General features: G+C 46.2%; 1 protein-coding gene across 2 annotated transcripts in view; it reads left to right on the top strand.

The window, feature by feature from the left end:
* The first annotated feature begins 8,258 nt into the window (after positions 1-8,258).
* The window catches only part of eRF3 (eukaryotic translation release factor 3), a 51,355-nt gene continuing 44,087 nt past the window's right edge, over positions 8,259-15,526 (top strand). For both annotated transcript variants that reach the window (XM_080281396.1, XM_080281395.1), the window contains exon 1: positions 8,259-8,541. In XM_080281396.1, coding sequence (XP_080137522.1) covers positions 8,355-8,541 — 187 coding nt within the window. In that variant the 5' untranslated portion in view covers positions 8,259-8,354. The remainder of the gene's footprint in view (positions 8,542-15,526) is intronic.

Raw genomic sequence — 15,526 nt, 5'->3', positions numbered from 1 at the left:
GGGACCGGTGAAGATCCCTAGCTACATCTGGACACAATTCTCCTCATACATTAGACTAACAGGATTACCAGTTACCCGGGTAAAAAGTTACGGCCGTTGATTGGCTATCGACGGTGCCTCTACCTCGCCCAAGACCACCCTTTCCTTGGTTGGGGGACCTGCTGGTGTCATACCCTGTCTAAAACCTGATCAGAGTAGTTATACCACTGCCCAAGATTTTGTTTCCTAGCTATGAAAAAACACTACCCTTGTCATCTTTGTCACTGAAATATCAACACATTTCACCAAGGGGAGACCACAGGGAGGCGTGGAAAGGGCCTGCTGAGCAAGACGAGCATACGTCCCTCGCCATCATGCGCCCCTCTTCCCCTCAAAGGAGCCCGCGGGAGGTACGCCATCCCGCTGCACTACTCTCTACCCAGGCCAGCACTCGCCAGGATTGGGGTGGGACTCGTGTAACCACAGTAGGACCGTGACAATGCCCACCGTGCTCATCAGGAAAAAGGGCGCCCACTGTGCTCCTGTCGCCTACTGCCCCCTGTAGGACCGCGACGACGCCCACCGTACTTCCCTCACCTGCAGCCCCCGCTGGGAGCAAGACTGTGGCGACGCCCACCGTGCTCGCCGGAGAGAGGACGCCCACTGTGCTCTTCTCACCTGTAGTCTCAGGGCAAGGCAGAACTGCGGCGGTGCCCACCGCGCCTGTAAGGGAGGGAACGCCTGCTGTGCTTCCCTCGTCTGTAGCCCCCACTGGAAGCAGGACTCCGGCAACACCGACCATGCTCACTGGGGAGAGGACTCCCACTGTGCTCCTCTCACCTGCAGTCCCATGGTCTAGTGGAACCGCGGCGGCACCCACTGTGCCCGCCAGGGAGGGAACTCCCACCGTGCTTCCCTAGCCTGCTACCCCTATGGCACCCATGGAGGGCAACATCCCTAGCTCGCCTCACTCCTCCAGAGGCCGAGTGGGACGCCCCTCTCGCTCTCCCGACACCCCCCATAATGAGCTGGGGGGTACGCTCACTGCAGCCAGCGCCCCTACGTTACCAGTCGCTGCCGGACTCCTAAAGTAAGAGATGCCGCAGGTAGCCCCTGACGGCCTCTTGACAAAGGCGAGGCTGCAGCCCCCAGTCACCGAGGGACACCCCCAAGGCTCTCGGCCAAGACCTTCCCAGACCAGCCAGAGACCCGTCCTTCACCAAGGGTAGGTGTAAGGCAGCGCGCTTACTCACCCTGTTCGGCCCCAGTCCTGAGGGCTGATGCCCTCACCTCCTCTCTCGCTGTTCTGTTATCTACACCAATCACTGCAGCACCCCTCGTCATGCCGGCGGTAGACAGAATTTTGGGGAATCTCCTTCCCCTTTGGTCCTTGTTATGTGGCGTGTTCTGAGTCCCGACTTCTCGGGCACAAATACGGTGCAGCCCTGGGTTCTTTGTTCTCGACCGGGTCAGTCACAGACAAGGAAGGAAAGTCCAAACACCACTGGTCAAAAGGCACACTTATATATTAACAACAGACAATTACACACATTCTATGAGCAAAATTTGTGGAATATACAATAACCCGAAATAGCTCTTACAATAATTCCTTTCCACCTAGTTCAGCAAGTTTGACCTTTCCACAGCATTCTACCTTTCCTGATACATAGTAGTTTCCACACAGTGTCACAGGTATATTTTACAGATATACCAGATCCATTAGATCTCTAGTGTAGCAAGGACAGTCAAGTATATCTCAATATATCAAACGCGTAACATAGACGTTTCTCTAACTGTCAGCACCAAACTACATGCACACTACACTTCCTTTTCAAAATTAAAAAAAGAAAAATGGCGAACTTAGACCTTGCCTCGGAGTCTCCAGAGGGGGGGGGGGGGACCACAAATGCCCTACCATCCGCCCCTCTCCCGGTGCCGACTCTATGAGTAGCCCGGATCAACTGTCTGACTCACTTCTACATTTCTGCAACATTCGTGGCCTTTCCTCTAACTTTCTCTCTGTTGAACATCACCTCTCCTCTTCTAAACCTCACCTTCTCTTTTTAACTGAGACTCAGCTGTCTGAGGCAACTGCCAGCAAACCATTTTCTGTATCCTCCTCCTTTCTCTATACTCATTTCAAAGCCGAAGGTGCCTGTTATGTATATTGTATGTATGCAAAGACTTGCTCTCGTGTTCCCGGACTTGATTCTTCTGAATTCTTTACTCTCTGGCTTCGGCTTTCCTGTCATTCTCTGACTAAATATATATGCGCTGTTTACTTATCCCCTAATTCTACTGACTATCAAAAATTCTTCGACTATCTTACTTATACGATGGAACACATTCTATCCATTTCTTCTTTCTCTGAAATCTCCATTCTTGGAGATTCAATGTTCACCACCACCTTTGGCTCTCCTCTGCTTTCACTCTTCCACGTGGTGAACAAGCCTACATCTTTTCTATCCTTAATGACCAAGAGCAGCTTGTACAGCACCCTACCCGTATCCCTGACCGCCTTGGAGAGAGCTCCAACATATACTTGACCTCTTCCTTATAACTAATCCTTCTGCTTACACTGTTAATCTTTTCTCTCCGTTGGGCTTCTCCAATCACAACCATATTACCTTAATCTGTCCTATCCTTCCAGTATGGCCTGTGAACCCTCCAAAGAAATGGCGACTGTGGCACTTTGGACCTGCAGATTGGGAGGCCCTCAGGCAGTACTTCTTTGATTTTCCCTGAAATGATTATTGCTTCCAAGGCCGGGAACCATCTGAGTGTGCCTTGCGCATTATGGAGGTTATTCTCTCGGGCATGGAAGCATACGTTCCTTTCTCATATCCTTTGTCTAATGCAAGAAAACCTTTGCTTAATCTCGCTTGTTCTAATGCTGTCCGCAGCAAGGAGAGGACCTATAAAAGGTACCGGAGCCAACCCACCTTTGAATCACATCTTTTTTATGTTCTGCCCGCAATCGTGCTAAGTCTGTTCTTCGCTCTGCTAAAAATAATTTTATTTGTACTAAATGTTCTCAACTGTCCAACTCGAATTCTTCCCGCTCCTTCTGGCACCTTGCCAAAAATCTTTCTAACAACTTTACCTCATCATCCTTCCCTCTTCTTTTCTACTCTGATGGCTCTGTAGCTATTTCTTCTACTGATAAAGCGGATCTCTTCGCTTAGACTTTCTCCTCCAATTCCACCTTAGACGATTCTGGTGCTGTTTCCCCATCATTTCCCCCCTGACTTCCTCATGGCTGACATTAAAATGTCTTCAGCTGATGTATTTTCTGCCATCACTGGCCTCAATACTAGCGAAGCATATGGACCTGACGGAGTCCCTCCTGTTGTCCTCAAGAACTATGCTTCCGTGCTTACACCCTGCCTAGGTAAACTCTTTCGCCTTTGTCTTTCAACTTGTACCTTTCTTTCTTGCTGGAAGTTGGCTCTCATTCAGCCCGTCTCAAAGAAGGGTGACCATTCCCAACCCTGTAACTATCGTCAAATTGCTTTAACATCCTGTGTCTCAAAAGTTTTTGAGTCTATTCGTAACAGAAAAATTTTAAAGCATTTTTCCTATCACAACCTTCTTTCTGATCGTCAGTATGGGTTCCGTCAAGGACGCTCCACTGGCGATCTTCTCACCTACCTTTCAGACTATTGGTCATCCTCCTTTCGGGACTTTGGCGAAAGCTTTGCCATTGCATCTGACATCTCAAAGGCTTTCGATCGAGTCTAGCATAAATCTTTAATTTCCAAACTGCCCTCTTCCGGTTTCTATCCTTCTATCTGTGCCTTCATCTTCAGCTTCTTTTCTGGTCATTCTATAGCCGCTGTTGTAGACGGCCATTGTTCTTCTAGATCTATCAACAGTGGTGTTCCTCAGGGCTCTGTCCTATCACCAACTCTCTTTTATCCATCAACGATCTTCTAAGCCGTACATCTAACCCTATCCACTCGTACGCTGTTGATTCCACCCTTCACCTTTCCGTTCGGTTCTCGCAACGTCCATTCCAGCAGTTATTTCAACAAACAAGAGATGAGGCTATGGCACACCTAATGTCTGACGTGGCTCGTATCTCTGACTGGGGTAAAAATAAGCTTGTTTTTAAAGCATCAAAGACTCAGTTATTACACCTATCAACCCGACAAAATCTTCCACAGAAGTACCCACTAAAGTTTAATTATATTCAGCTCAATCCAGCATCATCCTTGAACATGCTTGGGGTTTCATTCACTCAAGATTTATCCGAGAAAGATCATATTACATCTCTTGTAAAATCTGTGTCCAAGAGATTAGGTGTACTAAACCGACTCCGTACCTTTTTTACCCCTACACAGTTGTTGACTTTATACACGCGATTTATTCGACAACTCTTATGTGTGGGGAGACTCCCCACATACAGCTCCTCTTAATAGGGTGAAGTCAAAGGCATTTCGTCTCAATAACTCTGCTTCTCTTACTGGCTCCCTTCAACCTTTGTCTCTTCGCCACACTGTTGCCACTTTATCTCTTTTCTATCACTACTTCCTTGGTCATTGCTCCTCTGTACTGTCTACTTACATCCCTCCATCTCTACGACGGGTGTGTAGCACCTGTCTAGCAATAAACTCTCATCCCTTTTCTGTCCAACTCTCTAATGCAAGAGTTAACCGTTACTCCCAGTCCTTCATTTATGCAACGGGTCAACTCTGGAACTGTCTCCCTCTGTCTGTATTTCCTACTTCCTATGATCTCCGGTCTTTCGAACTCAGTGTGTCCAGGCATCTCAAAATGAACGGATCTTGAATTTGGCTCTCTTTTGTACTGTTTTTGTTTTTCGTAGAGGACACTGTTTTGCGGGCTCCTAGCCTTTGGTTCCTTCTTCCCTGCATAAAAAAAAGACGGCAGTATATACTCAAGTCCTTATGTATAGACGGTCGCATAACATAGACGGTTTCCTATGCTAGTTATATGCATCCGTGTGACATGGACGATACCCCAGCTATCCTTATGCTACGTGCACGTTACAGGGGACGAGAGGATATAGCACTTAGGAACTATCCGCGCTTGAGGGGCTCAGGGGGAGGGAGGGGGGGGATGGTAATATCGGGTCTCTGGCAGGGTAGGTGATTAGGGGTTTAGGGCTTGGGGCTTGGGGCAGTGGGGCAGCACAAAAAGGGGGGGGGGATTGCACTGGCGTGATCAGTCCGTGTGTAACATTGGGAGGGGGGGGCCACATCTGGGGCAAACCCGTGGTTTGGCGCCACACACTCCGTGCGTAGGGTTATGACCACATTAGTCCACAATTGCACACAGGGGGGAGGCTACATTAGGGGGGTGCATTGAAGTGAGGAGGGAAAGGGGCTAGTCCACTGGGGTAGGGCTCACAAACGAGCAGATGGCCACAATATACAAAAGTCATGTGCGTTCTCAGATCGAATACTGTTCACCACTGTGGAGTGGATGTGGAGCGGGTGCATTGAGGCAGTTGGACAAAATTCAAAATAAAGCCATTAGATTAATCAATAATCCTGCCATAACGCAGGACCTTCCTCCGTTATCAGTACGTAGAGATGTTGCTTCTTTAGCGCTATTTTATCGATATTTTTACCATAAGTGCTCTAACAAACTGGTTTCAATTGTGCCTCCCCTTCACATTTTCTTCCGAAATACTCGGACAGCTGGGAGCGCCCATGAACTCACACTCTCTCCCCCACAATGCAGAACCTCTCCTTATCAAAATTCATTTATCCCCAGAACTACTACTCTGGAATTCACTTCCTGGGAGTTGCTTCCCACATACATATAATCCTCTCAATTTTAAATCCAATTATTATAAGTATTTTATGAATGGAGGATGCCTTTAGGCACATGGACTTATTTTTTTCCCTTTATTTTCCTTCCTCCATTCATTATCAAAAAAAAAAAAAAGGGGGGGTGCTCAACCTTATAGAGTCTCTTACTCATGGCACAGGTGGAGTGGAGGGCACGGGTCACGGGTGGCAGGAGGGCCTTACACTGGGAGCCTTATGTTGTGGCCGCGCATGGGGGGTGGGCAGTCTGGAGTGTAGTACAGGGATAGGTCGTCTGTATGGTCGCCACAAGTCGTGGAGGAGTTAGTGGGTGGCTTCCTAGCCATAGCGGCCCGGCAGGAGACAAGGCTTTCAGGGCTAGGGCCTAAGAGGGCCAAGAGGTGCGCCGCTCGGCTCTGGCCTTTTAGTCATCGTCGGGGTCCTGGGGGTGAACCTGCGGTGGCCCGGGCCTAGGGTCGGCTGTGAGGAGGGCAGCGCCCTGGCTGAGCCACTGTCACGTCCGGCAGGGGCGGTCATCAGGGAGGAACTGTGGCCACCTGCACTGGGGGAGGTCCGGCGGCTGCAGCAGGCATCGGGGGAGGCCCGTTGACTCCTGGGGCTGCTGTCTCATCTGCAGGAGGAGGCCATCAGGACTGGACTGCGGTCTCTCGCCCTGGCAGAGTCCGACAGCACCTGAGGAGGACGGGGCTGCAGGGACAGGACACCTGGCCTTGGGGACGTCTCGCCCGGTCTGGTCTCTGGTGGGGTACCTGCAGGGAAGCATATCCCACCCTCTCGGAGAGAGAGGCAGGGAGAGGGGCACCTCGCTCTGCCACGGGAGGGGTGGGCGGAGCAAGGGGTGCTACCCTCCGTAGGAGCTTGGGGACTCTTAGAGGGAGGGTGGCTGAGGGCCAGCTCTCTTACTTGGTGGGCTTGGGAGGCCTTGCTGAAACTCTGGTCCGAGTTGCGCGGGGGAGGTCTGGGGGACGTTCCCTCTGCCAGGCAGTCCTGTTGGGCACTGCCTGTGCTCCTACTGAGGACAGGGGTGGGGGAGGAGGAGGAGGGGACTTCTGCTGGCACCACAGACCATGGCGGCTGGGCGAGGGTACCCGGCAGGCCCTCCCGGCAATAGCCACAGCTCCACTGGAGTCTGCACTCCTGCCGTAGGGTCTGGGACTCCTGTCCTGGTGACATTGAGAGGAAGAGGTTGGGTGAGCGCTCTCAGCCTAAGCTGCAACTCCGGTGGAGGCAGTCCTCCTTCCATCGGGGTTGGGGCAGCACTGGGGGATGACCGGCGCCCTGTCCTGAGTGGTACTTCCAGCGGAGTGTTCCGCAGGGTCTGCCTCCCTCCTGGAGAGTACCGGCGAAGGTCATTAGGTGGACATGCCAACGTGCCGGCTCCCGAAGGTGGGTGGCAGAGGATGGAGGACCGGCGGTCTCTCCACCCACAGTATACCTGGTGGGTGCTACTGTGCCGCTGCTCCCTTGGGGTATAGCAAACCTTGAGGCTCCTCCTGAGTCTTCTGTTAAACAGGAGGCCGATCCAGTGGACTTGGCGTCCGAGGGTTTGGTTGGGATCTTGCCACTACGAGTCCCCCCCCCCCCGACTCTGGCGAGTGTTCCCTCCGCTGAAGTGTAGTGTACTTTTACTGTACACTGCCCAGTGGTCTGGCTTTGGGGAAGAGGGGCGTCGGGTCACGGGGGAGATACGTCGTTTATGCTCGGAAAGCTCGGCAGGTGAAAAAAGCCTCCCCGTCATCTTGTGGGGTGCGGGTCACCTCCCCGTCATCTCCTTGTGGGGTGCGGGTCACCTCCCCGTCATCTCCTTGTGGGGTGCGGGTCACCTCCTCGTCATCTCCTTGTGGGGTGCGGGTCACATCCCCGTACCCTCCTCCTAGGGCTGTGGTGTCTGGCTCGCTCCGCCGAGCCGGTATTTCAGTTCTAGGCATCTTCACTGATAAACTTTACTAGCTAAAACTGCTTGGTTGGAGGTCTGTCTGAGCAAAATTTTACTCACCATGGCTTAAAAAAAAGAAAGGGGTGGGGGGGGAACGAGAATACTCACACACGCAGACGCACACTTCACTTTATATGTGTAATACATGAAACCAAAAGATCGTAAGAGCGGTGAAATATTCGGACCTTGGAAACGGAATCGGTCGCGTAAACACTGTACAGTACCTGCGACAAAGTTTCCACAAAAATGAGGAAAACATAAGTAGCGGGAAACTAGGACTGATACAGTGCTGTGGTATTATTCTTTGACAAGACTTGCCATAAGAATGATACATGAAAGTTCTAAATCTGTGATTTGGCTAGCATGATTAATCTTTTAACAAAAAAGTACTTCAAATGCATTAGTGTCCAATAATATTAATCAGAATTGCTTCTCCTGCATTCAGATCAATAAATGTGTACCATATCCTAAATACAAAATAAAGGAAATTGTGTGCGGTGTGCTTCGCGTGCGTCACTTGTTGGTGTCATCCGCCATACTGGATTCGCAGCTCCCCGCGAGACAACTTCCGGCTCACGTTGGATCATACTTGTGTCAGTCCCTCCTTCGTTGGTCCTCGGGGACTCGAAAAACTGTTCCAAATGTCCGAAAACAATAGTGCCCCAGACTCTTGGGAGGCCGTTGCCGACGACAACATAAGCACCCTTTCTTCAAACATCTCCACACTCAATGTGAACGCCCCGGTCTTCATTCCCAACGTGAATGCACCAGAGTTTGTGCCCAGCTTCATGAAGGAGGAGACTGGCCAAGCACAACCAGCAGCCCCGGGTAAGGACAGATGATTGGGTGAGGCGATGGGGTGGTGGGGTGTAATGGGGTCCTGGGAAGGAAGTAGGTCAGGGTGGTGTGGGGTGAGAGGTGGCCAGCTGGTCATCCCATTGCTGCCCACCCTAGCCTCTTTCTGTCTCAGTGCTACACATATACATCATTTTGTTAGTTACCAACACCTCAGATGTGGCTTAAGCTCGGAAAGTTGCCTGATACTGGAATCATTTTGAGATTTTTTTAATTTTACTGTGGTACTGTGCCTTTTCTGAGCCTTCATGTATATTTTACATTCTTTATTTTGAAAATAGGTCATTAACGTAAATATTTGGATATACAGTACACTAAATGTTCAGAGAGATTCATTGGTACAGTTTTTCCCAGATTACTTTTATGTCCATCAAATAGATATGTGTCCATCAAGTAAATTGTCACTTTCACAGTTGGTAACCAGCTGGTGACCTGTGCAGCATGTTATTCATTACTTATCTGTTTCTGTATGCCTACTCTGGAGCTAGCTTATGCATGCCTGAACAATAATAAAGCAGGAGGGCTGTGAGAGACTGCAGATTTACTTGTTGCATGAGGGTTGTGGTTACTGATGGTACACTTTACTTCCAGATATGCTTGACAACCTTTTTTTTCCCTTTGAATATTTCATTTACCTGATAATGTATAGCCTATATAGTTGCAAGTACTTTTTTCATTTTAAGATTGGGTGTGGAAGTGGCTTTTCTTTTTTACTTTCCAAGGGATTTATTGCTTTGTATACTTTACTGTGATAGTGTGGCCAGTGGACCAACGATGCATTTAATAAGATGAAGTCATGGCTATCTTATGAGAACTTAGAATATAAAGATGTGGACAGGTCTCCAGTTTATAACAAGAATTTCAGTTGATGTTGGAATGTCTAATATTCCTTTATCTTTGCTTGTTGCACTGTTCATAATACTTAGGGATGATGGCTGTTCATATCTAGCAGTTACAGATGTTCCATAAATGACAGGTCATGAATTTTGGGCTGGCTTACACCTTTTTCCATTAGTTTTTGTTTTGACAACCGTAAAGACTCAGTAATGTTACAGTATATCTAGTTAATGCCTTGGCTGTAGTAATAACTTTATGACCTTCAAGTGGTATACAGTAATTACACATTGTGCATTTGAAAATGAAGTATGTATTTTGGATAAATGACTTAAGGGATCTCATGGTTAGAATTTGAGGACTGGATACTCAGGGTTAGAACCTAGTGAGCTCGTATGGCATCTAGCTCCAGTATATCCAAACAGGGTGGATATTTGTTTTTAATCATGAAAATCCTAGTGTTTTTGCATGTGACCATACCTTTATTGTTAATAGTAGTTGTGATTTGTTCATAGCTGATGATGTTAGAAACTTGATAAAAACATTGGGCCTTACTATAAACCTAGTTTAATGATGTTTCTAGTGTATATTTTAAGGTAAAGAGAAAATAAGAAAATTCATATAGCTATCTATCTATCTATTGCCAGACGCCATAATCCCGTAATGGGTGGCCATTTGACTTTGAGTTACCAGTATTTGTTTTGCAGGAAGGGGCACTAACCCTCCACCAACCCACTTGTTGACACGTAGGGAGCACGTATGGTTTGGTTATATGGTTACCACCCAGCGTTGTAAATGGTTTCTTGGCTTACTGGAAACCATTTGGCATGGTCACTCAATGTAAAGCCACCTGTAAAGGAAAGAAAAGCAATAAGAAGTGACAGGAAAAACGGGAGAAACAGGAAGAGAGGAGTGTTGGCACAGAAAAAGAATAATAAAGGCTAAGGAAGAAGTAGGCAGCACTGCATCAAGTGAGTGGATGATGGTCGCCACCACCTACCACTATTCATATAGCTGCTAGCCACAAATACATTTTGACAAATACAGTACATAACGTCTCAGTTATAGTACAGTATATTTGCTGTAAATACATGTTCTACTCATGTGACGTGGTGCTTGAGAGGGTTACCATCACATGGTGGTACCCATATGGATAGGCAGTAGGGATGCCTGGCTGTACAAAGTTCCCCCATCCCCCTCGATATCCCCCCAAAAGAGGATACCGTAGTATGCTGTGAAAGAAGGGCAACTACTGTGTGCAGTTCTCTGGGTTTATATTCAGGTGAGACTGGTGTTGCAGTTACAGTTTGTGACTACTATCCACATGAATGTGTTTTGGGATGCTCTAAGCTTCTGATAGGGCAGTGAAAGATTGGATAATAGGGTGAAATATTAGAAGCCAGAGATGAATATCAGACACAGAGTATACCGGTATATATGATCTTAAACCAATTTCTGCAGTTTAAATTGGCAGATGTATTCTCGATCCTGATAGATATAGACCAGATGATAGATTCCTCCAGGGTTACTTTGGTTGATTACACTTGAATCAGTCAAACAGTAAACACCATTGAGGACACACAAAGTACTTAATGACTTGGAGAAAATTACTGCTCGGCTGAAAAGAATAACATTACATTTAAGGGAAGTAAATTTGAGGTACAGAAATTAGGTCTGGAAAAAATGAATACCTAAAACAGAGTTGAAACACTGAAAACAAGGAATCACTGAGAGACCTGGGAATATGGACGAGCAACAACTGTACTGTTGTGAAATATTGTCCACACTATCAAGTCAGTCCAGCAAATGTAAGGATGGATTCTCTGAACTTTCCACATCAGAAATCTTGGAAATCTCTTTTGTCTAGAATGGAGTACTACAGCCAATGTGGTTTCATACAGTAAAGGAGATATAAGAACTAGAGGAAGTCCAAAGGGTGTATCTTGGAAGGCTGTTCTGAGACTCAGAACTACTGGGAGAGGCTAAAGGATCAGAGACTATCCTTCCTACAAAGGTTACAAGAGCAGTATATCAATCTACAGCTGGAAGATCCTGGAGGGAACAGTAACCAGTGTATCTCTACGAGAAAGGGAAGGCATATATATAGCCAAAGTCACTGTAGGTTTGGGAGAACCTGTGCAAGAAGGTCATCTGTGCCTCACGAAGGGTTAATCCAGACTGAAAGTTCCAACTGCATTAGACCTAGCCTCTTCAGCTGTTTCTCCAGAGCCATCTGAGACATGTCCAGATATAACACGGAAGCTTTTAGGTGGAGGCAAAACCAGTTCCTGGAATACAAGTACATACCAGATGAGCCTCCAATACCACGCGGCTCAGCCACCGGAGGGGCTGGGTCAAATTTGATTCTGGATCAGTATCAATATGTGAAGATCAAGAACAGAAGTGGAAGTGACGGACCCCTAGGTCGACCATGGTGATAACACCTAAACCAGTGACAGGTAAAATTAAAGGGTGATAACTGGATGATTGAATGGCCTTGGAGTACAGTGATGGTACTACATTTGAAGGGCTAGTTATTTATCTATTTATTTTCAGTATTGTACTGCTTTTTATTCCTTTGTCTGACAGCAGCTGGAAGTAGGGCTTATGCCTCCATCTGTTTGATGGAACATGGTTTATCTGTAGCAGCTGCTGACAAAGATCACAAATGACATAATGGTGGGATTAGATCTTGTTATAACTGACGGTGGGTTGTAGGTTTTGGTATTATTGACTACTGCAAGATTAACAGGAATAGGCAGTTGTCGTTGGTGTTGTCATGTTTCAACATTCTCATGATCAGTATTTTTGCTGTGATTGTGTAGCAAAGGTTTGTACACTGTTATGAGAAAAGTGGTCTGAATTTCTTCTCTTTTCATATCATTTTGTAAGTCTTCTGAATGGGATAGACATTCAGTCATTAAGCAGAGTAACTGCTGATTACGGTAAAAAAAAAAAAAAAAAAAAAAAAAAAAAAGGTATTGTAAAATTTAAATAAAATTTGTTTGGAATGTTACCTGCTCAGGAATATAAACACTTAAGTGAAAGTAACCTTGGTGTTTTCAAGTTTGGGTGCAAATATTCACATCTGGATATAAATACTGATTCTGTATTTTTAGGGTGGTAGTAGTAGTAATAGTTGTTCCCAAGGCAGTCTGGCCGAACAGCCCCGAGCCCCTTAGGAAGGCCATGGCCGAGACCGGGCTTTCCCACAGAGCTCTCAAAGAGTGTATGTTGTGTTGTTGGCGTAGGTGATTGTGTGCAATGCAGTCTTCCATAATGTGCTTAATAGTATGGGGTGCTGTGTTGCATCCTGGACAGGCATCAGGGACGGAGTCATCCAGCCTCTTCTGGTAGCTTAAGAGGGTTGGATGGTGCCCACATCTCAGCCTGGCCAGGTGGACTCTGTCCTCACGAGGAAGATAGGATTCAGAAGGGTGGATGTCAGGAGGCCGTGCATGCAGCTGTGTGTTGTCTTTAAGTGGTGGTAATTGCTATTGCTGACAGCAGTAAAACACCCTTTTTGACACTGGCAAAAGTACTTACAGTAAAAGCTCGATATAATGGACTTCAGTATACTGGAATTTGCTTTTATTTGACTCGAGGAGCTTACCGGGCTAAATTCTTATATATCGGGAAAATGCCAACAAAGCCAGAAGCAGTTCGGACTGCCAGACCTCATTCCAGCTTGGGCAGGGGGATGGTCGAGGATGAGGATATTTAGGTAGGTTGTCGTGGCCCTAATGATGGGCATTGGGGGATTGTCGTAACCTTGATGATAGGCATTGGGTGGTTGTTGTGACCTTGATGATGAATGTTGGATGGGCATTGGGTGGTTGTTGTGACCTTGATGATAGGCGTTAGATAAGCATTGGAAGGTTGTCATGACCTTGATGATGGGTGTTGGATAGGCATTGGGTTGTTGTTGTGACCTTGATGATGGGTGTTGGATGGGCATTGGGTGGTTGTTGTGATCTTGATGATGGGCATTGGAGTGGGTCAGGACCTTGAGGATGTAAATTGCTGGATATGAGTTGGATAACAAGTAATGAAACGGCAGTGCTAATGAAAAACGGAAGTTGCGGTGATCCGGACTAACGTCTGATGTATCGGAAAAAGTCCGGCTTAGCAGGGGGAAGTCCAGATGTTGCTTTAATCGAAATTTTGCTTGTTTTTAAGTGGGTTCGGCCCCAGTTAGTCTGTTATAGTGAGGTTTTACTGTATTTTGTTGTAATTGTACCAGTACCTTTCTGCATACAATATTTCTGCATATCGACCATTAACAGATACATTAGATGAGGTGTGATGAGATGTAGAGAAGCTACATTTAAGTACAGTAAAACCTTGATATAATGGACTTCAGTAGACCGGAATTCGCATTTATCAGAATGTAGGAGCTACCGGACTAATTCTCATATATCAGAAAGAAGCCTGATAAAGCCAGCAGTAGGCCAGACTGCCTGACCACTTCAGCTATATTCACCACAGTAAGGTACTAGATAAGACATGTTTATAAGTGTACAGTACAGTATTATTATACTGGTATATGTTATTTCATTATTGTAGTGAATGTATAATACAGTACAGTACTGCAGTGGTATTGAAAAACCATTGGTGCGATCCAGACTAAGGTCCGATATACCGTATTGGAAAAAGTCCGGGTTATTGCTCCAGATATTGCTTTTATTGGAATATCACTTTTTTGGAATGGCTTGGGGCCCAATTAGTCAATCATAGTGAAGTTTTACTGCACTAATGAGTCATACTCTAATACAAGTCGTCCTCACTATAACGGTGGGATGAGTTTGGGAAAGCCCATCGTTGAGTTGGGGTGTTGTTAAATGGGGATGTTATAGTATAGAAAATATAGGGATGCATTTGGGAGCCTTGGGGTTACCCCCCCCCAACCAAGTCCAAAATCCACTCAAATGAGTCCAAACACAAGGTTTTAGCCTACCTAAACCCCCAAAGAGCATTAAAACTAAACTAAGCCTAAAAGCAGTTTATAACTCACCTAAACTCCAAAATCTATCTATCTATTGCCAGATGCCATAATCCTGCAAGGGATGGCCATTTGACTTTGAGTTATTTGTTTTACTGGGAGGGGCACTAACCCTCCACCAACCCACTTGTTGACACGTAGGGAGCACGTATGGTTTGGTTATATGGTTACCACCCAGCGGTGTAAATGGTTTCTTGGCTTACAGGAAACCATTAGGCTTGTCACTCAATTGTAAAGCCACCTGTAAAGGAAAGAAAAGCAATAAAAAGTGACAGGAAAGATGGGAGAAATAGGAAGAGAAGAGTACAGGCATAGAAAATGAGTGATAAAGGCTAAGGAAGAAGTAGCCAGCACTACATCAAGTGAGTGGATGATGGTCGCCACCACCTGCCACAAAACCCAAAAATAAAATATGAAAATCATAAAAAATAAGTCTGGAAAAAAATTAAATTCAGTAAACTGTATATACCCCAGAATGAGTGTTCACCTCACCTATGACAAAACACATTAATCAAAGTCAAGAAACAGTTTATAAATCAACCTGAACACAAAATTTAGGTCTAAAATATCATCAGAATTGGTTAAACAAAAACAAAACCCATCAGGATTGGTGCACATTTTTAGATGAGAGAATCTGATACCACAGACAATTGCCATTGCAGAATGTCTGATGATTCCACCCTACGTTGATAAACCTTCTTTCTTGGAAATGAATCATATCACTTGCTGGTGATGTTTTTCTAGTCAGTATAGATAAATAAGTATTCAGGTGTTTATAGATTAATAATCCTGGGAAATCATAGATTAATAATCCTGGGAAATAAGCTATAATTATCGCAGGGGATATCACTACCCTCCACGAGTGAGATGCCTTTTGGAACTATGGTAGTGTACATAATGTAATACTGTATCCAGTGTTAATACTCTCAGCTGGTGAGCAAAGGAGTGTGAGATCAACCCAGATGAGAACTTTTGGACAGCAGTATGTTAAAAGTGGAGTATTGACAAGAATCAGAAGAGGAGGGGGGCTAGGAAGATATTCATGACGTTTGGGAGTTAATAGTAGAGTAGTGCATGAATGCTCTAAGGAGCCTCTGATTCACTCGGTGAAATTTAATTGAC

Source organism: Coenobita brevimanus, chromosome 89 (genome assembly GCF_032717465.1).
Source record: "Coenobita brevimanus isolate Jiangsu-jjx chromosome 89, ASM3271746v2, whole genome shotgun sequence".
Classification (NCBI taxonomy): domain Eukaryota; kingdom Metazoa; phylum Arthropoda; class Malacostraca; order Decapoda; family Coenobitidae; genus Coenobita; species Coenobita brevimanus.
This window is presented reverse-complemented; position numbering and strand designations above follow the sequence as displayed.